The sequence below is a fragment of the Caretta caretta genome, chromosome 17, assembly GCF_965140235.1.
Source record: "Caretta caretta isolate rCarCar2 chromosome 17, rCarCar1.hap1, whole genome shotgun sequence".
NCBI classification, from domain to species: Eukaryota; Metazoa; Chordata; order Testudines; family Cheloniidae; genus Caretta; species Caretta caretta.
This window is the reverse complement of record NC_134222.1, coordinates 12,487,346-12,511,903: the sequence shown is the minus strand read 5'-3', so window position 1 is coordinate 12,511,903 and position 24,558 is coordinate 12,487,346. Positions and strand designations below refer to the sequence as shown.

At 43.9% G+C, this 24,558-nt stretch overlaps 2 protein-coding genes across 3 annotated transcripts; one reads left to right on the top strand and one right to left on the bottom strand.

The window, feature by feature from the left end:
- Positions 1-2,260: 2,260 nt before the first annotated feature.
- On the bottom strand, positions 2,261-10,751 carry LOC125623923 (tricarboxylate transport protein, mitochondrial). Its single transcript, XM_048824070.2, has 9 exons — positions 10,578-10,751; positions 7,864-7,971; positions 7,637-7,736; positions 6,617-6,755; positions 6,166-6,250; positions 5,814-5,918; positions 5,460-5,575; positions 4,643-4,716; positions 2,261-3,990 (listed from the first exon to the last, which is right to left on the bottom strand). The coding sequence occupies exons 1-9, from the start codon at positions 10,699-10,701 to the stop codon at positions 3,876-3,878; spliced, it is 966 nt and encodes a 321-aa protein (XP_048680027.1). The 5' UTR covers positions 10,702-10,751; the 3' UTR covers positions 2,261-3,875.
- A 3,028-nt stretch (positions 10,752-13,779) lies between these two features.
- Positions 13,780-24,407, top strand: TEKT1 (tektin 1). Of its 2 annotated transcripts, none has more exons than XM_048824252.2 (8): positions 13,780-13,949; positions 15,482-15,728; positions 16,647-16,812; positions 18,062-18,190; positions 18,769-18,912; positions 19,818-20,040; positions 21,646-21,842; positions 23,540-24,407. In XM_048824252.2, exons 2-8 carry the CDS (start codon positions 15,539-15,541, stop codon positions 23,697-23,699), a joined length of 1,209 nt encoding a protein of 402 aa, XP_048680209.1. In that variant the 5' UTR covers positions 13,780-13,949; positions 15,482-15,538; the 3' UTR covers positions 23,700-24,407. The 2 variants fall into 2 exon arrangements, with proteins under 2 accessions (XP_048680209.1, XP_048680208.1); XM_048824251.2 differs by having other exon boundaries at positions 13,781-13,945.
- The last annotated feature ends 151 nt before the right edge of the window (positions 24,408-24,558 follow it).

Sequence of the window (24,558 nt, the reverse complement as noted above, 5' to 3'; positions counted from 1 at the left end):
CACTAATCAGATTACAGTGGGCAAGTTATGCTCTCATTTATTTGTGAAAGCATCAAGATTGCATTGGTATAAAGAAAAACAAAATTTGGTCCATTATCTTCTCACCCAGTGATTAAACACTTTTGAAATGTATCAAATTCTCATTTGTTTTCTCTGATGAAATCCACAAACAAAAATTTAAGAAGCTCCATATTTAGATTTAATTCTTTTTGAAAGAGACAAAAGATTGAACTTGTAAACAATTATTTAACATTAAAAATAAATGGAGCAAACAAGTTAGAAATGTTAAAGAAACACCGAAAAAGGCACAAACATTAGAAAGTGGCTTCCTTGAAGCATTGATCAACATAGCATTTACTGGTTATGGTGCCCAGTAATGGATAAAATTAGAGACCTTCTAGTAATTCCATGTACTACAGACCAGAACAACTGGCAAGTCCATGTACTACTGACTGGACCAATATTAGGTACAAATAAGCATAACTCTGTACAGTATTTTTACTTGCCAGTGTGGTAGCTTTGTAAAGATGCTGTCTGTAGGTGAACACAATCATTCTGATTTTGCTACAACTGAAGATAACGTGTTCCTATTTCTGGTCCAGCTGATTCGGGATTACAAAATAGGCGGCTAATGAGCCAGTATGGCTAAATGAACAAAGCTAAAAACACTAGTCCCCAAACCCACATACAACTTAACACAGCTGTCAGTATTTATAAAAGTCAGCCCCCTCAACAACATTTAAACTTCATGATCAGGCTTGATGCTTTCCTGTCACTTCCTCAGCTCTCCTCTCCTGTTTAAGCTTAATGTCCTAGTATTTAGTCTTATTGCTATTTCTATTTGATAGGCCAGAGCCAACTCCTTTCATATAGGCACTGTTATAACTATTTAAGTCACTGTAGTTTGTCACCTTAGGTGTTGCTTCCTCCTCAGCTGAGCTCTGAAACTAAGTGGCCACTAAAGCCATTTTTAGCAATGAATCATACTTAGGCTCTGTGGCAATGAGGAATTTGGACATTTACAAAGGCTTTGAACTGGTTATCTATATCAGAGTTGAAGTGGCTGATACAGCTATAAATGGCAGATCATCTAAGGTTGAAAGTAGAGCTGTAGAAACAGAAAACAGTTTGCCAAGAGAACTCACCTGACGTCCCTTTGATGGCGCAGTTAAGACAGATGGGTCACTGGGGATCAAGAAGTTTTGGCAACTACAGAGTTATTTTAGTGGACACAATTTTGGTCAATGTGGAAACTCCAGTCAATAGTGCATGGGGACAACCTTGTTGTTTATTGAGACAGTAACGAGGGTTGTAATGACTTTGGCAATAAACTATTCTTTAAGTTATGAAGGTGGAAGCCCTGCCTATTCTGGAGGTAACAGTGACTATGTAAAGGAGCCATGTTATGGCAGTTATGAAGTAATGCATATGGCTTTAGAGTGGAGTGCTTAAAATTCCAATAATTCAGCAGACATGTTAAATACAGTATTCCTTGATGACCAGTTAAAAGCAACACCCGTTATAGGTAGTAACATGGGGTCCCAATTCTTGAGGGGTTCCTAATATGCTCCGTATGTGCTTTGTATTCACCAAAACCCAGCAGCAAATTATCTGTAAATCGCAGATTACAGAAATACTTTAATATAGAATGTAAATGGCCAGTTCATAGAGAAACATGCACCACTCTGTTGGCCAATGCTTGCTGAGGGCACGTGAGTGGACTGGCACAAGTTTCCTATAGAGTAAGGAAGCTTCTACAACTAAGTTTCCAATCTCTTGTACTTGGTGACAAATCCAACGACATGCTAATGGTGAGAACCACAAGAGGAAGGGATGGTTCAGATACTACAGGGATAATAGGAGACAGGGCAGTACCTTTGCTTTGACATGATCCTTTGCCTAAACTGCCGTGAGCTTAGCTCTAGTTTGACGTTTTCCGACTTGCCCAAGTCTAAATGCCATAGCAAGTCTATGCTGTAGGATAGAGTACGCTAGATGACATTTTATCTACATTGATTTGGACCTTTCAACAACTTTTTTTAATGCTTGTCTTTTTAAAACTATATGCACCTCGGGCCCAAATTATCTTCAGATTCACTGGTGTAACCCTTGAAGTAACTCTGAATTTACACTAGCGTAAGAGAGAAGTATTTTCCCTGCCCCCATTTCCCGGAGGATCCATGCACACAGGTTAAATGAAGTGTCTTCATATGCGTTAATGATTAATGTAACACCAAAATAAAGAGGTCAACTGGAATAATTTTTGAAGAACAAGTGTTATAATGTCTTAAGTTTATTCTCTCTTTCAGGGAAAAAAAACCCATTTGCCATGCTCAGTGTTCCAGTTTGGCAGGCTGATTACTAAAGCATATATTAAGAACCAACGTATTTATCTGTTCATAAATACAAGACTACAAAATATGTTTTAGGGCATTATCTAACCCTTGAAGATGCAGCTCCCTGAGTTCCTATACCAGACAGAACATCAGAGCAACGTTCAGTGATGTCCCTCAAGAAGCTGGAAGCAGGGGTTAGTGAAATCTGGGGCCAGATCTCCAGTAAGACTGCAATGGCCAAGTAATACAGACAGAGCATAAAACACTGCAGAAGGTTTGGAAACTTTATTCTGCAATTTTAGAATAGTGCTAGACCTACAGTCCTTACTCAAGTAAGACTCACTGAACTCAACATGAGCTTTACTTAAGTAAATATAGCAGGACTGGGCCCTTATATAGTAGGGATGTAAAAGGTTAAACAGTTAACTGGTAAGCATTATGCTGACCGTTAACTGGACCTTAACCGTTAACCCCAGCACAACCCCAGCCCCGGCCAGTGGGCCCCCTGCCCCGGAGTGACCTCGGTTAACCAATTAAACAATATTATTTTAATCATTTAACCGGTTAACTTTTTAAACTGATATTTACATCCCTATTATAGGCCAGTGATCTGGTCCCAAGCATTCCTTGCCGCTTCTAATGCCTCAGATCAGAAAGCTAGTCCAGCATTCTCTCCACAGCAGAAGCCCAAAAGGCAGCTTCCTCCTGGCCCAGAAATCAAACTCAAAAGTAAAAACAAAACCCAAACAAAAAAAACAAAACCCCTATTTACACACTTGCTATTCAGCCTGACAGATGCTGTCAGCCAGCATGGAAAGTTTGCTCCCTTCTCCAATTTTTCAGCATATGTGATCTTTCAAGAACAGTGTGGCAGACTCTGCTCTCATTTATACCAGTGTAAGTAAACAGTAACTCTATTGAAGGCACTCAAGCCTTGTCTACACACACAAGTTGCACATGTTTAAAAATCAGATTACCTAAATCTGTTTTGGAACCAGTGCACTTTTAAAACTAGTTTATGCGTCAGGGTAAAATCTATGCAAGCCAGGTTTAAATTAAATGAGTGTCCATACACGAGTTAACAGTAACTAAAATCCATTTAAAACCAAACAAAAAACTTTTAGTTGTTTGACACAGCTTTGTGTTTCGATGGGGCCTCTTTGGAGTTTAATGGTCAATAAAATTAATCCAGAGATACACTCATGTAAACAGCAGAATCCAGCCAAGTGTTTTTACTTTAATTGGTTTTCTGCCTACCAAGATCATTAATTTCAGCTGTGTTAGGAGCCAGTATGTATGCAGTTAGTAATGCTGCCCTACTAACCTTTTCTCTACAGCATACAACTTATAAACTTTGAAGTAGTGTAATGTTTGGATTACAGTTTTGTCACTTTAAAGAATGAGGACGGAGTGATAGTTTTTGCATTTCAAACACCTTTGATAATAAACCATAGGCAATAAGTTCAATTTAGATCTGCACTCATTGGCCTTGGCTAGCCAGCTATCCAAACTGTCCTCGTTAGACTTATACAAGCAGCATCAGGCAGTTTTCCAGACCTTGTTGAGAACATTGACCACTTCTTCATAAATAACAAACACAATTGCTACATCCAAACAGACTCGACCAAGACGGGGAACTGTTCCTTTGTAAAATCTGTAGGTAGAAGAATTATAAATAAGAAAATGCTTCACAGAAGAACATATTTTTAGTTTTTGGAATAAAAATTCAGATGATTTGAACAACGAAGTTGCCTATACAGCTATAAATCTATTTCACAAAGTCAATCTCAAGGGCAAGTTGAACTTCTACAGTTTTGCAAATAGTTTCTAATAAGTATTCCTAAAACAAGTTGCCTACAGTAACTGATTATATCAGATTCATAAACTGGCAATGAAAAAACCCTGTTAGATCAGTCCCATCTGTTGGCAAATAGGCAATAGTTCTTATAAAAGATCAACAGCATAAACTGTTCCACAAGCATGTATGGAGAAGAATGAAAGTTATCAAATATGCTTCCATCTTCTTTTCCTCTGTGACCAGTCTGCATGTGACAGACAGTCATTTGGGGCAGGGCAAGGAACAGTAGTTGTAAATGGCATATACTAGTTCTAGACTGCACTAAAAGTGAACCCATGAAGACAGACACCAAAACAGTACTAAGATAATATCCATAAATGCCATTCTAGCAAAGAGGTGTACGGTGGGCTAAGAAGTGTTACCCATCAAAATATGGAAAACAATAGTTTCACTGAAATATTGCAGCTATAATATCCCACATATATTGACAATAGTTGAATCCACTTACGCTAATGAGCCCTCCTTTTTGAGGATCTGATAGGCACAATCTAGTGTATTTTTATATTTATGGGCTTCCAGGCCCTGAAATGAAAAATATAAGTGAAGTGAGTTGAGTGATTAGAGATCTCAGCTTTTAGCGAATTCCAGTATAAATTGTAATTAAGAAATGGCTTTTTCCCCACCCCTCAATTAGAATCCCAAAATTGTCACAGTACTATCTGCTAAAATTATATGAACAGTGGAAAAACATGGGAGGCCCAGAGAGAAAAGTGCAGGATTTCCACAAAATTCTACCTGCCACTTTGGATTCGTTTATCTGTGAAAAAAATCCCAGTCACAAATTTTGAAGCTTTTATGCCTAGTTTTCATTTTTAAAGACAAATCCAATGATGTGCCATCATTAATACACCTTTCCTTTACAAATGGAAATTAAGCTTTTAAAACATCAGCAGAAACCAAGCAAATCCAAGGATTTCCTCACAAAAATGTGGCTCCCTTTAGGGTAGTTGTGATGTGTGGTACCTGACACAGCCACTAGCAGAGCACTATGCTAGATCTGAAGTCAAATGCAAACTTTGTTAAGTGAGGAGTCTTTTTTCCTCGGTGTTTGTTCAGTGCGTAGCACAATGGGGTACTGGTCCACAACTACAGTAATAATAATAATCCTCAAGAGTCACAGTAACCCAGAGAAATTGTAGCTGTAAAAGACCAGCGTATGGGGTTCTTTTTGCCTTCTTAAATGAAAGATCAGAGCTCTGCTAACTAAGTGTCCGGAGAGTGGAGAGACCGTTCATTTTAAGATTAGTTTCCATAGTGATTTTTACCTGCATCCTGGTTTTGATGACATCTAATGGAGTATTGCCAAAGACACTGGCTGCTCCTGCAGTAGCACCAAATGCAGCTGTAATAAATGGATTCACCTTTCTGTGGGGATTATCACCTGATCAAGCACATACAGGAGATAAAGCAATTAGACCATATACCTCAACTAAATTTCTAAAAGCATTAGCATTTGTACTTAATTTAGAATATATATTCTCATATTCAATTAAGTGGTCAACAGTAGGAAGTATTGATCAAACTTTTATAACATTGCCATTTAAGCAAGTTTAAAAAAATTAAATAAGATTTATCTACTTCTCATAATACAATTCAATTGCCAGCCTGACTCATTTTACCTAGATACCAATTGCGAAGGGAAGTCATCACAAAGAAACGGATAGCCTGGTTTGAACCTTGTTTGAGGACAGTTGCTGTCAGCCCCTGATATGTGCCACGTAAGCCTGTAAAAGATTACGTAATTTTCATTTTATAGATACACATTTTAAAAAAATGCGAGTGAAAATTAGACAGCCAGAATGAACCTGCCAGTCTACTGAAACACTGGATGATTCACTGGAACAAACAGTGATCTCTCTCAACACATTTATCTTATACTATTAGGCTCAAATAGAACAAAGGATGTTTATGGTTCCCCCATTAAGTTATGCAGAGATAAAAACCACAATAGTTTTTGCTACATGATTATACCTTGTTCCCGAACAATCTCCCGGACACCTTGGAAAAACCCTCTATACTTTGGATTTAAAGAGGACTGATCATGAATGAACTTCACCTGTAACAATTTAAAATAAAACTTTAAGCACAATGTTGTCTCATGACTATTATCCTCTAGTCCATCATTTAATATGAATAGGGGCTATTTTATTAGGTTTTGCAATACTGCCAACTTCACAATTCACGGGAAAAACCCTCCCCTGCCTTTTAAACAAAAAAAATTTCATAACTACATAAGTTTTCACAGTAAAGTGATAATACTCTGGTCTACTTGCCTTAAGACGGATGAAAATAGCACAAGCTAAAATGTGGTAGGCCATTTTAAAAACCACAATGAGGAAAGAGTGATAGACTTGTTTAGCTGACAGGAAGAAGTTTCCAAGAAGTAGATGTTATAGCCTATGAATATTAACATTCTGCCCACCTTTATAGTTTCCATTGGACAGACGACTAGGACAGCTTCTGCAACACCAGCTCCAAGGCCACAAAGTAAACTCCTTTTGTTGTCTAATTTCCCATTTGAATCCTTTGCAATATTGCTGAGGAACTCAAACATTCCGAACCTGCAAGGAACAGAAGAGTTTTGTTTTCTCCACCACAAATTTCCTCAATCTTACCCTGTGTGATTTGGTGAGTTTCCCTTAATATTACTGAAGTAATAACTATGACAAACAAGTCAAAAGGAGACTGTGCTCTATCATAACAGCCTTATTCCAAATGATAAAGCTCAGTAAAGCATCAGCTAAAAAATGCAAAGAGAAGACAGAAATACAGAATGAAACAATATCACATGTCTAAGTAAAAATGTCATCTTATTCTTACCAGCAGCATCCAATAAGATAATGAAGTTGACATTTTGCAGCGATCACTATCTGACCCTGGAATATTTGATCCAGTGCATACCACAAATAGCCTCGTGATGTTAAATCTATATTATCTAGTACTTTATTTAAAGCACTATGATCCCAAACTGGGTCTTTAACAAGAGAGAATACTTATAAAATGGACCATTCTCACTATTTTCCTCTTTCGAATGGTGTAAGTCAAACTGATGTTGTGTCTTTCCCCCCCCCCAAGATGTTCATGTGGCCTAAAAATCTGCTTAAAGTTTCAATACAGAACATTATTTTTCAAGACCCGCATTGCAAGGCAAATAAGATACAGATGGAGCTCAAGAGAGAGAACTGTACTGAGCCACAGTTCTTTAGAAATTGGGGGGGGCGGGGGGGGGAGGAGGGAAATGGTGGAAAAGGATATAGTTACAAATAAGATGCAAAAAAAAAAAAAAAAAAAGCAGAAAGCAAAAACCAGTCTCATTTAGCACTTTAAGATCTATAGATGAAAAAATCATGCTATAAAATTGATGAAAACCCATCAGCAAAGTCCTTCCACAAATCTGACATTTTTATTATATTTATGAATAATAATTTAGAGATCATCTTACCTGACGGCAGATTTTGGAATAGAGCCATACAACAAAGAACTGAGGCCCCTGTACAGACCCTTGACACCATGCTCCTGAATGGTTAGCCTCACACAGTGACCTGCAAGACAATTTCCAACTTTTACTTTACAAATGAATCATACAGCTTTGCCTGCCAGGCTAACAGTCTACTAGAAACTTTGTTTGATATTTTAAATGCACACAAATGCGAGTTGTTATCCTCTTACCAATGCTTCTATACCGAGGGGGATTTGCTCTTTCATCCAATTGTAACTGTGTTTTTACATATTCTGTGGGAAAGGTGATACAGACTTCAATACCTCCAGCAATGCCACCTGCACAGAACAGAGAGGTTGAAATGTTATGCTGTTATTTTATAGAAACAAACACACACATTGTGCCATACTGCACTGTGCCAATCAACATTGCTAATGATCCTATTAACAGTTTTGGCAACAATGCAATAAAGTACAGCAACACAGCAGAAACATTTCAAAACCAAAAGACACCCAGAAAAATTACTGGCTCAGCCAGTAACTATTACAAATCAAGCAGCCAAGACAAAAGGGGAGAGGATCAAAGAATTCCATTGAGACAATGAGAAATAATTCTTAAATTACAAATGCAATACACCAACAATCCAAAAACAAAAAGCTTGGTTACTTTTAGTGAAGATTAAGTGCAGTTAGAGAGGAGAGATTCCATTAAACACCAAAAAGGCTAAAATATTAACTATGGAAATCACAAGGATGGTGGTATAATTTTAGCTTAACACCCAGCTCACTTATACACACAGATCATTAAACAAACCAATAAACATGACATAAAAACCAACAGACACCTAATACAAATCCAGCAGCCACACTTCTTGATTTTAGTGGGAGTTGGATCAGATGATTTTCACTTTAGACTTCAGCTGGAGTTGTGGGTACTCAGCATTTGTGAAAATCCAGCCCAGTATCTATAGATACCCATTTTTGGAAATCTTGTTCCCCTCCATTGACTCTTCCTAATATCCAGTTGAAGGTTTTATTATTCTTGGGACCATACCTATAAAAACTTTAAAGGTCCCCTTTCTCTCTTCACGGACAGAATCCTTCTTAGAGTAATATATTACTCAACAACAATTAACCAAGGAATATTTCATCTCAGGCTTCTGAGAATTTCAAAATAACCTTTTAGAAGCCCTCACTGGAATGAGATCACTTTTCAGGATCTCCATACAGCCTCATCCTTCTCCCACTGAAGTTAAAGGAAGGATTCCAGTTGACTTTAATGTTAGAAGTATCAGGCGCCTAGCCCTTATATAGCACACATGCTAATCATGCTTTTCAAGAGATCAGTCCCGATTTTTAAGCTAATTTACCATTTTTACCCCCATTCCATTAATCCAGAAACCCCTCCAAATTATAATATTTCAATGCAGTTCGAGGGTGTGTATTTCCAGCTTTCAAGTGATGGATATGACTGCAAATCAGTTTTTTTTACAACTTGATTCTCCACTGCCTTGTACCTATACAATCATTTATCCCAGTGCAAAACAGTTGTAAAAAACTCCACTAAAGCAAAACAGTAGAGTTTTACATGCTCTTTGAATATGCATGAGTGATTAAACAAGGTGCAAAGCAGTGGAGAATACAGCCCTTACTTGGGTCCCTAAATGTGAGTTTTTGAAAGTCTGGCCTTCAGTCCCAGGGACTGACAACTTCTTGCAGAAGGGAGGATGAAGGAAACTCATATGGCTCCACACACCCCAAAAATCTCTCTGCACAGCACAGCCTCCTCCTTGCTACCATTCCCTACCCCTTGGGGGAAGCTCACTCTGTGTCATTAAAGGAAATGAACACAAAAAGAAGTGGGACTCAGCAGCCAGGTCAGCACCACTGTCTTTGGGATGAGGCTAGAGCAGCAAGGAGCTAGGGGAAACGGCAGTGACACCTTCCATGGCTGTCCCAGTACAGGGTAAGTTACAGCTGTCATGATCCGGCCAACACCGCCTTTCACCTCCAGCCAAACCACCCCAACCCCACCGAGACCAGTCCCCCCCACCTCCAACAGGCCCACCCTCGCCCAGCCCCACTGAGACCGTCGTCCCCCCCCCACCTCCAACAGGCCCACCCTCGCCCAGCCCCACTGAGACCGTCGTCCCCCCCCCACCTCCAACAGGCCCACCCTCGCCCAGCCCCACTGAGACCATCGTCCCCCCCCACCTCCAACAGGCCCACCCTCGCCCAGCCCCACTGAGACCATCGTCCCCCCCCACCTCCAACAGACCCACCCTCGCCCAACCCCACTGAGACCGTCGTCCCCCCCCACCTCCAACAGGCCCACCCTCGCCCAGCCCCACTGAGACCACCCCCCTGCACCTCCAACAGGCCCACCCTCGCCCAGCCCCACTGAGACCGTCGTCCCCCCCCCACCTCCAACAGGCCCACCCTCGCCCAGCCCCACTGAGACCATCGTCCCCCCCCACCTCCAACAGGCCCACCCTCGCCCAGCCCCACTGAGACCGTCGTCCCCCCCCCACCTCCAACAGGCCCACCCTCGCCCAGCCCCACTGAGACCAGCCCCTCTTCTCCAGCCCCACTGGTCCCCCCACACCAACAGCCCCACTGAAGCCGAGCACTCCCGCCCCCCGCAGCCCCGCTGAGACCGACTCGAGCCAACGCCCCCTCCCACCAGCACGCGCTGCCACGCCCCCCCCCCGCATCACCGCCACCAGCCCTCCCCACAGCTGGGACCCGGGAAAGCCGCGGCGGGCGACACACACGGTGACACCCCCCGGCGCCTGTAGCAGCGGAGGTGCGGTGCGGGCGGGCGCTCAGGGAGTCTGAATTCCCCGCCCTCGCGGCCCTATCCTTGCGCATCGGGCGGGGCGGGCGGGAGGCGGCTCCTCCTCCTCCTCCCTCTCCACGCGCGCCTGGCCGGGGAGGCTCCTTACCGGCCAGGATCGCCTTGCCCGGGTGGGTGAGCTTGGCTCCTGCGGTGGCTGCGGCGGCAGCCACAGCCCGAGGAACCGCTGGCTGAGCGGACATGCAGGCGGCTCTGTCTGCGCCCTCCCGCATCGCAATTCAATCGCGCCCCCGCCACTGTTCTGCCCGCCAATGCGGGACCGAGCTGGGCAGCCCCCATCGGCCGCCCTCTTTGCGTATTCATGAGACCTTATGAATATTGATGAGTGGTGCCGCGGGGCGGGCTCAGCCTGGGGGCCACTGATTGGCTGCGGGGATAGTGCGGCTCTGGGATTGGCTGGCGGTGGGTGAGGCGAGGGGGGCGGGGCGGGGAGATGCTGCAGGCTCTGTGCATTGAGATCTGTACATTGAGGTCTGCAGGCTCTGTGCATTGGGGGGGATGCTGCAACCAAGGCCCAGTGCACTGAGGGGGATGGGGTCTGGGAAGGGGGGCCTCATAGAATCATAGAATATCAGGGTTGGAAGGGACCCCAGAAGGTCATCTAGTCCAACCCCCTGCTCGAAGCAGGACCAATTCCCAGTTAAATCATCCCAGCCAGGGCTTTGTCAAGCCTGACCTTAAAAACCTCTAAGGAAGGAGATTCTACCACCTCCCTAGGTAACGCATTCCAGTGTTTCACCACCCTCTTAGTGAAAAAGTTTTTCCTAATATCCAATCTAAACCTCCCCCACTGCAACTTGAGACCATTACTCTTCGTTCTGTCTTCTGCTACCATTGAGAACAGTCTAGAGCCATCCTCTTTGGAACCCCCTTTCAGGTAGTTGAAAGCAGCTATCAAATCCCCCCTCATTCTTCTCTTCTGCAGGCTAACATCAGGTGACATGGCTCACAATAATGCCTCATAGGTCAAGGGGTAATGAGCTGAATTTGCAGCAAGGGAGAGGTAGATTAAATGGAGGGAAAACCTAACCCTAAGGATAGTTAAATACCGAAACAGGCTTCTGAGGGAGTTGTGGAAGCCCCCATCCTTGGAGGTTTTAAGAGCAGGTGAGACAAACACTGGTCAGGCGTGGCCAGGAATAGTAATGTTGCCTCAGCACGAGGGGGTGGACTAGATGACCTCTTTGAGTAGAGCCCTGCGCAGATACAAAATGTATATACCTATACAAAGCGGAGATCTGCGGTGCTGCAGGGCTCTACCAGGAGCTGCAGCCGTGAAACCAGCAGCATGTTGGGCTGCTGCTCGCAGGAGCCAGCACCCAGCCTGGGCATCTCCTCGGGCATGGCCGTACCGCCCCCACAGCCCTGCCCACCCAGGCTTACGGCTCCCAGACAGGCGTCCCTTCCACGTAGCGGGGTGTGTCTCCTGTCTGGGAGCATGTGAGCCGCTTGCACACACTAATGTGATCAGGGACAGCTGCTGGTGAGCCTGGTGCCCATCCCAGTGGGCAGGGCTGGGGGCAGAATAGCCATGCTGGGGGAGCTGCTGGGGCTGGGCGCTGGCTCTTGCAACCAGCGGCCCGACATGCTGCTGCTTTCGCCCCTGCGGTTCCTGGTAGAGCCCTGCAGCTCCATGGATATCTGCTTTATATCCGTGGATATCAGCATCCTCGGTTATAAATTTTGTATCCATGCAGGGCTCTACTCTTGAGGTCCCTGCCAGCCCTACATGTCTATGATTCTGTCTGATGTTATTACATATCTTCTTTTTATTTATTTTAAAAAATTATTAAAATCAGAAAAATTTGAAAGATCACATTTCCTTTTCCCTTTATGCTGTTCAGTTGCTTATTTTCATTTGTTTATTATTATATTTCATTCAAACAGGGAACCTTGACTGCTCAGTTTCTCTTTCTGGTTCTCATGGACTAACATGAGATGGTGTTTGGGTTCACGATAGCCTGGGAATGTTAAAAATTGTTCTAATTACTAAGAATAAAATTATTCTCATTGTTTTTAATTTTAAAAAATCCTCTCCATCCAAAAGTTTAATTAAAACTTGTGTTAACCATAATTTAAGTTAGGGAATAAAATTGTTTGACAATGTTTCTTTAAGGGTTCACTGAGATGTTTTAAAAATAAAGAGGCAGTTTTAGATACATAAACTAATAAACAGAATATGTGTAGGCTTGATATTTACAAATAAATATGTTTTACAAGCAAAACATTTTGAGTGTATTTCCTCTTGGACTTGAGTTCAAAGTTTTATGTTTTCCCTCCTCCAGTTGATGACACTAACACATGATAAGGATGAAGGCTGCAAGAGAAATACAGAACACTTATTTCAGGTAAAGAGGTTCACCAGTTCTTAGTGGCTTTACATAACAGATAATAAACAAAGGCCCAATCCTGCAAAGTGCTGAGTGCCCTTAACTCTCAGGAGCAGGCCCTAGATTGTCAGAGCAAAAGTTCCAGAATCAAAAGAAAGCTAATGGGATACCACTGGATCACACTAAAATATTTTGGGGTGGACTTTACAATCTGGGGTGACTGAGACATGGATTTAGGTCTATGTGCACAGTTCAGCTCTCAGGGTGATCTGGAATATTTCCCCAGTTTTTGACTCTTTCAGCTCCAGCTTCTGTCTCCTTCCAAGTTTCACATCTCTCTTTCCTGTCCTTTCTTCTCCCTTCTTTCCATCTCTTAAATACCAGATCCTTCTCCTCTCAGTAATCTATAGCTATCTGGTATTTACAGAGCACTGATTGCCATAGAATTATCCTAATATGCCTAGACTAATCCCTTTTTCAGTTCAGCTCCATCTTTTCTTGTCTCTGGCTCCTGATCTCCTTTTGTCCCCCGAAAGGAAAAAACATATAATTGCCTGTTTAAAAACAAAATAGTGTTCATAAAATATTGTTGAAAGTCTAACGTTTTTTAAAGTATTTAATTGGTTACAATTTAGACAGTCATTTAAAGCTCTTGTAACTAGGTTTCAGTACAAGGTAGATGATAATTCATTTAGTTAGTTAGCTAGATTTAAAATAATAAAGCCGCTTATCCCAGGCTGTAGGCACCCTAACATAATTAATTGTAACAATAAATACAAGTGCATTAAGTCTCTGCGTGATAGATAGATGCTCATGTGCTGGAAGGGAAAGGACTATTATTCTCCAGCCATGTGCCTCTTCCAGAACCCCGCCCCTGTTGCCAAGGTGAAGTGTTGCCTTGTTCCCATAGGAACGGGTTTGTGTATATTCCAGGCTGTTTCTGAGACTGCTCCTGGAATATTCAGTCTCAGGTGGGGGGGGGGGGGTAGAACATGCTTCACTGCTGCAGCGACTGAGGCTGAGGTCACAATCTGGAGTGACTCGACCAGTTAAGGGAAGCCAAGATCTTAGAACTTGGCCAGCTTTTGCCATAAGCAACGGTCAGGCCAGTAGCCAGACAGCAAAAGTAGGTGTGCAGTTTGAGGGGACAGATTGGCGTGGGTGGGTTTGGCGGCATGGACTGATGTATGTCTGTATTTGTTGGGGAGGGGGTGGATTTGAAGGGAGGGATTGGTGTGTTGTGTGTGTTTAGGGGAGGGATTGTTGGGGAAACACTTGGATGAAAGCACAAAATCTCGTTTTCAGCACAAGGGTGTATTATAATATGTTTCAAGAGTAACAGCCGTGTTAGTCTGTATTCGCAAAAAGAAAAGGAGGACTTGTGGCACCTTAGAGACTAACCAATTTATTTGAGCATAAGCTTTCGTGAGCTACAGCTCACTTCATCGGATGCATACTGTGGAAACTGCAGAAGACATTATATACACAGAGACCATGAAACAATACCTCCTCCCACCCCAAAGGAGAGTGAGTTTGTGTGTGTATGGGGGTGGGGGGGTGAGAAAACCTGGATTTGTGCTGGAAATGGCCCACCTTGATTATCATGCACATTGTAGGGAGAGTGGTCACTTTGGATAAGCTATTACCAGCAGGAGAGTGAGTTTGTGTGTGTGGTTTTTGGAAAAGGGGGAGGAGGGGGGAGAAAACCTGGATTTGTGCTGGAAATGGCCCCACTTGATTATCATACACATTGTAAGGAGAGTGATCACTTTAGATAAGCTATTACCAGCAGGAGAGTGGGGTGGCATGAGGTATTGTTTCATGGTCTCTGTGTATATAATGTCTTCTGCAGTTTCCACAGTATGCATCCGATGAAGTGAGCTGTAGCTCACGAAAGCTTATGCTCAAATAAATTGGTTAGTCTCTAAGGTGCCACAAGTACTCCTTTTCTTTTTATAATATGTTTATATCTTGTACCAAATTCATGTATTTTATCATGACCTCTTGGCATCACCATTTCCATAAGTAACAAAAATTACCTTAGTGGGCCTTCGTTTTTCTTTTCTTTTCTTCTGTCCTTCCTTCCACTTTTTCCTTCCCTTGTACCTCTTGGTGTATTTTCTCCTCCATCTTTTTCAGGTCTGTTTTCCCTTAGCCTAATGTTTCTGCTTAATTCTTTTTAAAATGGTCAGCTCAGCTCACCTCTACGCCTGTTCCTACATCTCTTCTTTCTCTTCAAGAGACTTTTTCTGATTTTGCCTTCGTCTCTTTTTTTTTATTTTCCCTATTTGTCCCTTGAGTAATTTCGCCCTCCTTTTCCCATGTTTTCTTTCTTTCCCTGGGTTATCTCTCACCTTCTTCCATATTCCTTTTCAGTGTCTTTCCCTACTCCTCCCTGCCCTACAAGCCCCATCTCGCCCTTTATTCAATCCCTCAGATTTTCATGAGCCAGGATTTTGCTTTATATGGTTTGGCTGCCAGTGCCTTCCCTCTCCTTCATCATCCTCCAAGCAGACCCAAAGTCTGGTCCACGTGAAGTCTTCACCTACTTCATTCAGGGGCTACTACTTACCCAGTTTCCATCCTATCCTCCCTTACCTGAAGGCAGATTGTTTTGCTATCTGTGCCCCAATGACGTGATGCAATATTATCCCATTTTCAGGTTCTCCATCCTAAGAGCTAAGCTGCTGCTTCACGTTCAGGATCTTTCAAAAAGATAATGGCCAAACTGTTGCAAGCTCCACCCAAGTTCCTCCCCCCAGAGTGGCATATTGCAAACAAGACACAGTATGCCAGTGCAGAGAGTCAGAGATCCAGGTCAGAGCGACTTGTAGCTGAGAGCCAGAGGCTGGTGGATGAAATCGAAAAAACAACTCAGAAAACCCAAAGCGATGTTAACAAGAAAATAGGTGATCGTGTGGGCTTTGTTATTTTATTGATATGATTAAGGGAGACTCACAAAAGCAGGAGATATTAAATAGTAGCAAGTTTTAATGGCTTATTTCTCCTTCTCTTAGAAAAATGGGATGCATTTCCAAATCCTTTTAAAAACACTTTGTGATGGATTTTATATTTTTATAACCAAACAGTTTCAGGCATCTGTTAGATATAGGGAGACAAATTCAGTCCTGGTATAATATTTACTAATTGTTAAGGCAAGAGCCTGGACTGAGTAAAGAAAGAAAAAAAAAACATATCTTGGCTCACACTGGGTCATACATTACATTGTCCCACCTTGGAAATGGTGTAGCTCCACCATGTTCCATGGGGAATTCAGAGAAATTGTGCCAGGAGTAAGGTGGATGCAGTTGTGATTTGCCTTTGAGAATCCTCTTTCTTACCCATGTATCTCTGCAAAGGCCAGTTACAATCTGACCCTTTGAAAGCATTATTATTTTTATTACAATAGTACCTTGAGGCACCCAGTGTGGCCAGAGCTTCATGGTACACTGTACATAGATGTAGTCAGAGGCAGACCCTACCCCAACGAGCTTACAGTCTAATGAGATAAGACAGACAAAGGAAGAAGTATCATTATCATCACCTCCATTTCACAAATAAAGAGCTTAGCCACAGAGAAATCAAGCAAGTTGCCCAAGGTCACACAGGAAGTCTGTGGCAGAGGCAGGAATTGAACCACATCTCCTGGCTCATAGTCCAGTGCCTTAGCAAAACCATTGCAGTACATCAGCATACAGAGCTGTGTGCACAGCACTTTCTGTGGCTCGAGTCCTTTTCCGCCCAGGGCTAAGGCTGGGCCGTGAGGCTCTGTAGAAAAAGTTGGGCTTTTATTTATAATTAATGTGAAATCTCTCTTCATTCCACAGAACAGAGACTTGATGAAATAAAATTCTGGAAGCAAGAATTAGATGACAAACTAGAACAGGTTTTTAATGAGACAGAGGTGCTGTTGACTTTTAAGACAAGGCTAGAGAAAGCATTGGAGAGCTGTAAAGAGCCACTATTCATTGCTCAAGAGTGTCTCTTGAACAGGTAAGAGTAGTAGCAAAACAACAACAACAATAATAATAATTAAGGGGGTAAGAAAATGAATTACTAAGCTGTTAAAAAAACTAAAAACCTGACCGTGTTATGGATAAATGATATGTCTGGGTCTGGGATGTATGACATGTAAGGCCCAATCCTGCAAAGTGCGGAGCCCCTGCAACGCCTCCTAAAGATGGAGTTTCTAAAAGGGGGTATATGGGAAATAGGTACTGAGCTCCCATTGACATCCGATGGGAGTTGGGAACCTTGCTCTTGTAGATGTCTTTAGAAATCCCAGCCAAAGTCAGCAGGATTTGCAGGCGCTCAGCACTTTGCAGATTTAGGCTCTTCATAAGAGAGACAGACACCCACAGAGAAGGAAATGCTTTGTACCCTGTGCTCCAGCAGGGGAGATCTGGGTTAGATTCCCATTCCCAGCCTCCGTCTCCCATATGGCTCCAGGCAGCAGGAGCTGGCAGTGCTATGGAGACAGTGCTTCCAGGCCTTTGTAGGGAAAATAAGGGAAATCCAAGAGTATCCCATTGGGCTGAGTGGAGAGCAGCCTGATAGGTTTCAAGCTGATAGGTTTCAAGTGCACTGCAGTCTTCCTCCTCTGGAAGGATGGTGACAATGAAGCGGGTCATCAAGTTTCAGGCTGTAAAGTGGATGAAACTTGAGGAATTCTAGGACTTTGATAGCAGGCATGGAGGACTGCCCTCAGAGCTCAGGTCCTGATGGATTCTCAACAGTGCTGAGCACCCACAGTTCCCATCGGCTTCTGTGGGAATTAAGGCTGCTCAGCACCCCTCAAGATGAGGCCCTAAATAAACAAGTATGTAAGAAACATGATCAATATATGAAAGCAAAGTGAACAAGTCACAGAATCCCGTCCTTTTTGTGCTTCACTGCGACTAAGCGTGTGAAGAAAGGCTGAAGGCCCAGGCCCATTCATCATGTGTTCTGAGCAGAACTCTTTGCTTAATTCATCTTAAAAAAACCTTTGTAAAATAAGCCAGGAAAGAGAAAAGCAGCATTATTCCTGACCCTGCAAATGAAGGGCCTGATTCTCTTCTTGGTTGCCTTCCATGGAGTCACTCCTGATTTACGCTAATGTACACCAGAGGAGAATCAGGTCCTAGGAGTGGAAAGGTGGCTATGTCCAATCAGTTATAACAAGAACACGGGCTTTGGGTCTCCAGAGCTGCAATACTCAAATGGTCGACACAGAGTGATGGCTCTCTCCTCTTTCTCTTAGGCAAAGGCGAGTTGGGATTGACTTGGTCCATGACGAAGTGGAGCGGGAACTGATAAAGGAGGTTGAAGTGCTCCAAGGGATTATGGCTTTGCTAGAGCGCACACTGGAACAAACCAATGAGCAAATTAGGTATCAAGGGGTCAACAAAGGAATAAACCACCGGATAGATCAGATTGGGGAGTGCTTCTGGAGAGGTTGTAGGATGGCTAGTGTCAGATCCTCAGAGGTGCTAAGCAGCTGCTGAAATCAGAGGGGAGTTGCAGGAGTTAGTACTTCTCAGGGCTTAGACCACTTGGTTTTTAACAGCCATTCGGTTTTTAACAGCACTGATTTCAGTGGAGAGTTCTGTTTAGACACTGACGGCACAATATGCCCCAGCATCCGTTGATTCCCAGGGCCCCAGTCCTGGTCCCACACCAGTGAAGCCAGCGGGAGTTTTACCATTGACTTCAATGGCGGCAGCAGCAGCAGCATGCCCTAGATTTTACAACTTGTAACTCACAGTATTGCCTATTATGATAATAACATTCATATTTTCTTATTTACCTGATCCTGCCAACAAGCTGCATGGATGTCAGTGGGATTTTTGAGTGCCAGTGGATGGCAGAATTTGGCCCTTTAGTGGTGGTTTACCTCCATTAAAAAGAGAAGGGGATAAGTATTTTGTTAGGTTTCAAATTAAGAGAGTCTAATTGTTTTCCCCCGAGGTTAAACCGTTCAGCTAAATACAATCTGGAGATGGATCTGAAAGACAAGTTCACCGCCTTGACAATTGATAACTATTGTTCCAACTTGACAAATAATACACCTGATATAAGATATGCCAGAAATGTACTGAAGGTTGAAGGAAAGTAAGTGGTTATTTCCCTAGCTACACATCCAGTAGTTATACAGACATAATATAAACTGTCCCTGTAATACAAAGCCTAACATACCCACTCCAGTTTATAATAAGGTTATCTGTCTGTCTGTCCGTCTGTCTGTCTATCTTAGGGATTTATACCGCAGCCCATCACCATAGTATCTGAGTGCTTTTCATCTAAAATCACTACTAACAACAAAGTTCCTAATGGACCATTGTTCTGTTGAATGGATCTGGTGCTAATTGTTTATGAAAGCAAAACTTCATGGCACTGGAAACCCACAATGGATTTACTAATCTAACTTCCAGTTCCACCTCATAATGATTGCAGAATGTGGTCCAGTAGATTGGCCATTGGAGTAGGAGTCAAGAGATCTAGGGTCAATTTCTGGCTTTGTTATTAATCTGCTGTATGACCTTGGCAAGTTGCTTCGTCTGTTTCCCCACCCAACTTTTGTCTATTTAACTCTTAAGCTAAAGTCTTTTACTATGTGTTTGTACAATGCCTAGCACCATTGAGCCTGATGTTGATTCTGGCCAATAATTATAATGATGCTTAATAATGATGAACATAATAATAAGCAAAAAGAAAAGGAGGACTTGTGGCACCTTAGAGACTAACCAATTTACTTGAGCATAAGCTTTCATGAGCTACAGAGCTGTAGCTCACGAAAGCTTATGCTCAAATAAATTGGTTAGTCTCTAAGGTGCCACAAGTCCTCCTTTTCTTTTTGCGAATACAGACTAACACGGCTGCTACTCTGAAACCTATAATAATAAGCAATAATAATACTGCTTCTTTCATATTAATAGAGATCTGCTGTCGTTAATGCATTTATGAATACACAAAGAGGGCTGAAGATACATAAAGAGACTTTTTTTATTTTATTATAGTTCTGTGAGCCCTGAAGACTGGGTAGATTTCTCGAATGTAAATGTTGAAAAGGCTGACAAGCAGAGGAACAACTCTTTGATGCTCAGGGCCTTGATTGACCGAATCTTATCCCAGACAGCAAGTGACATGCGCAAGCAGTGCGAGACGGTGAACATTGCTTTTAAGAACAGGGTGAAGGAGACAAAAGATGCAAAGAACAAACTGGAGATCCACCTTGCTAAGGTAAACACTAGAGCAGGGGAGGGCAAACTATGCCGGATCTGGCCCGTCAGGGCTTTCAGTCCAGCCCACAGGATTGCCAGCCCTGTGGCACAGCAGGGCTAAGGCAGGCTCCCTGCCTGCCCTGGCCCGCGCCGCTCCCGGAAACGGCTGGCACCATGTCCCTGTGGCCCCTGGGGAGTGTGTGTGTGTGGGGGCAGAGGGCTACATGCACTGCCCTCGCTTGCAGGCGGGAAACCGCGGCCAATGGGAGCTTCGGGGGTGGTACCCGCAGGTGAGGGCAGCACGCAACGGAGCCGCCTGCCCCACCCCGCCCCCAGGAGCCACTGCCGGACATGCCGGCCACTTTCGGGAGCGACACAGGGCCAGGGCCAGCAGGGAGCCTGCCTTACCCTTGCTGCGCGCCGCTGCCACCCCGGAGCCGCTCGAGGTAAGCAGCGCTGGGCCGGAGCCGCACCCCTAACCTCTCCTGCACCTTGCATCCCAACCCCCTGCCCTGAGCCCCCTCCTGCACTCCGCACCCCTGCCTGCACTCCCAACCCCCTGCCCTGAGCCCCTTCCTGCACACCGCACCCCCTCCCATACCCCACACTCCCTCCTGCACCCCAACCCCCTGCCCTGAGCCCCTTCCTGCGCACCGCACCCCCTCCCACATCCTGCACTCCCTCCCACACCCCAACCCTCTGCCCCAGCCCTACATTCATGGCCCTGCATACAATTTCCCCACGCAGATGTGGCCCTTCGGTCCAAAAAGTTTGCCCACCCCTGCACTAGAGGACAGTCAGCAGAGAAAATAGGACAGGGACATCAGCCAGTTCTATTGATCCAATGTCTTGAGCTATTGTGCCTTAAGAATTCTGACTTTGCAGTTCTAAGCTGGACAAAGTCCAGTGCTTTTTCTGTTTTTATAGCTAAAGTACCATTAGCTTTTCCATTCCCAGTTATACAAATCCTCATGATTGCATGTGTTACAAGGCACATGAAAGCTTGGAGGCTCTTGATGATAACACAGTGCTACATATTAGGTAGTAGCCATTCAGAGGCAGCTATGGTCTAGTGGCCGTGTCTGGACCTGGGAATCAGATGACGCTTGCTATGTGACCTTGGACAAGTCATTTAACCCCAAATTTTCAAAAGTGGCCTCTAATTATGGATTCTTCAGTGTTTGGGTGCCCAACCTACGACCCCTGGAGTGAAATCCTGGTCAACTGAACTCAACAAGAGTTTTGTGACTGACTTCAATGGTGTCAGGATTTCACCCCTGAGTTTTAGAGATGCTCCACAACACAGGTGTCCACAACTCAAATGGATTTCAGCTTGAGTTGTGAATGCTTAGTACCTCTGAAAATCGGGCCCTAAGTATCTCAAATTGGACACCCAAAAATTGAGTGTTAGAGACCACTTTTGAAAATCTTGGCCCTAATCCTTTGCTGCCCATTGTGCTGCAGTTATCCCATCAGTAAAATGGGGGTAATAATCCTTGCTCACCTCTGTACTTTGAGATCCACCTATGAAGTAACGCCTTAGAATTGCAAAGTATCATTATTAAAGAGGATGTCAAGTTTTCAAGTGGCACCGTGCAGCACTTCCCTTTGTTGATTTACTAAGGTGATGGATGAGATTACATCCCAGGAAAAAAACATTGCGGCCTTAAAGAAAGCTATAATCGATAAAGAAGGACCTGCCAAGGTTGCTCACACACGTTTGGAGACAAGGACCCATCGTCCCAACGTGGAGCTGTGTCGTGATATGGTCCAATACAGGCTGATCAGTGAGGTTCAGGAGATCACAAACAATATTCAGAGGTAAGTGAAATGGTGAAACAGCAAGAAGTCAGTGGTGTTGGTCACTGGGCAAATGTAACCAGCCAAAGAAGTAATAAATACAGACACACGCACAGACATACCTGTTCGCACACAGTTACCACACATGTTTTCAATATTATGTATACCTATTTTTCTAGATATGGTGGTAGAGTAACAGAACCCCGTTAAAGGGTATGTCTACACAGCAAAAGCTATGCATTGCTTAGTCTATGTGAATTAATTTGAATCCAGCCACTGTTCCTCAGACGTTCTTGTCAACTGCTGGAAATGGCCCATCTTGATTATCACTACAAAAGGTTTTCTTCCCCCTTCCTCCCGCCGCCCCCCCGCTCTCCTGCTGGTAATAGCTCATCTTAAGTGATCACTCTCCTTACAGTGTGTATGGTAACACCCATTGTTTCATGTTCTCTGTGTATATAAATCTCCCCACTGTATTTTCCACTGAATGCATCCGATGAAGTGAGCTGTAGCTCACGAAAGCTTTTGCTCAAATAAATTTGTTAGTCTCTAAGGTGCCACAAGTACTCCTTTTCTTCTAACAGCTGTGAAGACAGCGCAGCATGGGTAGTACAAGCCCAGCCCAGGCCCTGGCTACATATTTGTCTCACTAGCCTGCTCTGAAGCTTGTGCTGTGCTCTTTTCATTGCAGTCATTACCTGTGTTATTTGGATTCAAACTAGCTTGGGTAGGCTAGCCTGCGCACAGCTTAGCTGTGTAGACGTACCCTTAGTGCCACGTTGTTTTCCCTGAGAGAGTTATGGATATTACTGTGGTTTTTCCACTCGTTAGATCTTTAAATTATTAAAAAGAAGATGTGATGGGAATGCCTGGAGCATCCCAGCCCCAGCTTTGCCATTATTGTCAAGAAAAAATTGTACTTTGTACATTGTTTTGTTGTCCTTTAATTATACCATTTCCCATCTGCTTCCGCTTGAGGAGAGCGAATGTTGAGGACTGTTCGATGTTGTGGCTTAACAACCTCCTTCAAATCATTTTAATTGGGAGAGTCAGTTCTGCAAAATCGTCAGTACCCAGTGTGTTCCCAATCAAATGGTGCTGTTTACAAAGGGAGGGAGGTTGCGCCTCTTGGATCATATGTGGAAGAGACCCTTAGCCAATGGACTTATCCCCTCCCACTTGGCATTGTCTCCCAGTCTCTGTGGAGTGCTCTTTGCTGATCTGATGATATATCTGGTGGAAGGGCTGGCAGGCCAGGGGCAGGGTTGTTATGGGGGTTTGGGGATTAGTGGCATCCCCCTGTACCCAGCAGAGTTTATAAGGAAAAGGTAATGGAGCCAGGAGACATATTATCTTGCCATTTGATACCCCTTTTTAAGAGGGAGAGGGGAAGGGCTCTTGGACAACCATGGCCAGGAGAAGTCCCTGATAGCATGGCTCCGAAAGAGCTGCATTGCTGGAGAGCAAAGCGGGACAGAGAGGCCCAAACACCTGGAGGCACAGAAGCTCCTTGTAGGAGGCCACGGGACCCGCAAGGTGTGGGGGCATCTGTCCTGCATGGATGGGCCACCCCCGCAGTGGAACAATGTGGGGAGAAACCATAAGGGGATCTTCACAGAGATTTCCTCCCACCCATCCCGTTGGGAGGAAGTGATGCCGCTCAATAGCAAGAAGGTACATGTAGTCAAAACTAACGTCGCTCTTTGTTTCACCCCTAGACTAAAGGACACATTGGCACAAGCTGAGGTGGAGCTGAAAGGTCTGAGCCGTCGACAGCTTTCACTGGAGGAGGAGATCCAGGTCAAGGAGAACACACTGTACATCGACGAAGTGCTGTGCATGCAGATGAGGGAGTCCATTTCCATTAACAACTTCTGAAGCCCTGGTGTCGGATACAGCATTCTCCCACACTGGGCCAGATTCTACTGGGAAATACACCAGGGCAAAGACAGAGTAACCCCACTGAACATTAACCTAGCGCCTCTGTGTTTACACAAGTGTGACTCAGAGCAGAACCTGGCCTAGGTGTGTGAATTAATTAAAACAGACCTAAATGCCTCCTCCACAGCTGCCTGTGTCCCAGAAAGTCTATTGGAAGCTTTCCAGTAGACATTAAAGTTATGGAACAACAAGAAAAAATCCTTCATTCCAGCCACTTAGCATATCTTGGGTGCTGTCAGTGTCACTGTTTTTCATTAACAGATTTTTTTAACTACATAAGCTAGAACAGATATTCCTACACAAAGTCACTGGTTATGTTAGACAGACAGGAAGCCAGCAATCGTGCTAGTTAGGGCCCTAGGAATCTTGTGTACACCTGTCCACTGACAACTGGATGGAGAATGTACTTCAACCAAACGTAAGATAACTGCTGGCAGAAGCAGTGTTGGCTAATGGATAGGGCACTAGACTAGGACTCAGGAGACCTCCCTTCTATTTCTGGTTCTGTCAATGGCCTGATGGGTGACCTTGGGTTAGTCACATCCCCACTCTGGGCCTCAGTTTCATCACCTCTAAAATGGGAATAACGATCTCCTTTGTAAAGCACACTGAGCTCTACTGATTAAAAGCATTATATAAAAGCTAGGTATTATTGTAAATGTGACTGTCCTGGCAGAATAATATTCTCTTCTTCCTTCGGTGCCATTGCAAAGACAAGACAAAATAACAAAGATGAGACACTGCGGGCCATCTGCGAAAGCCAGAATTTTAATACGTGGGCCTCTAAAATTGCTCA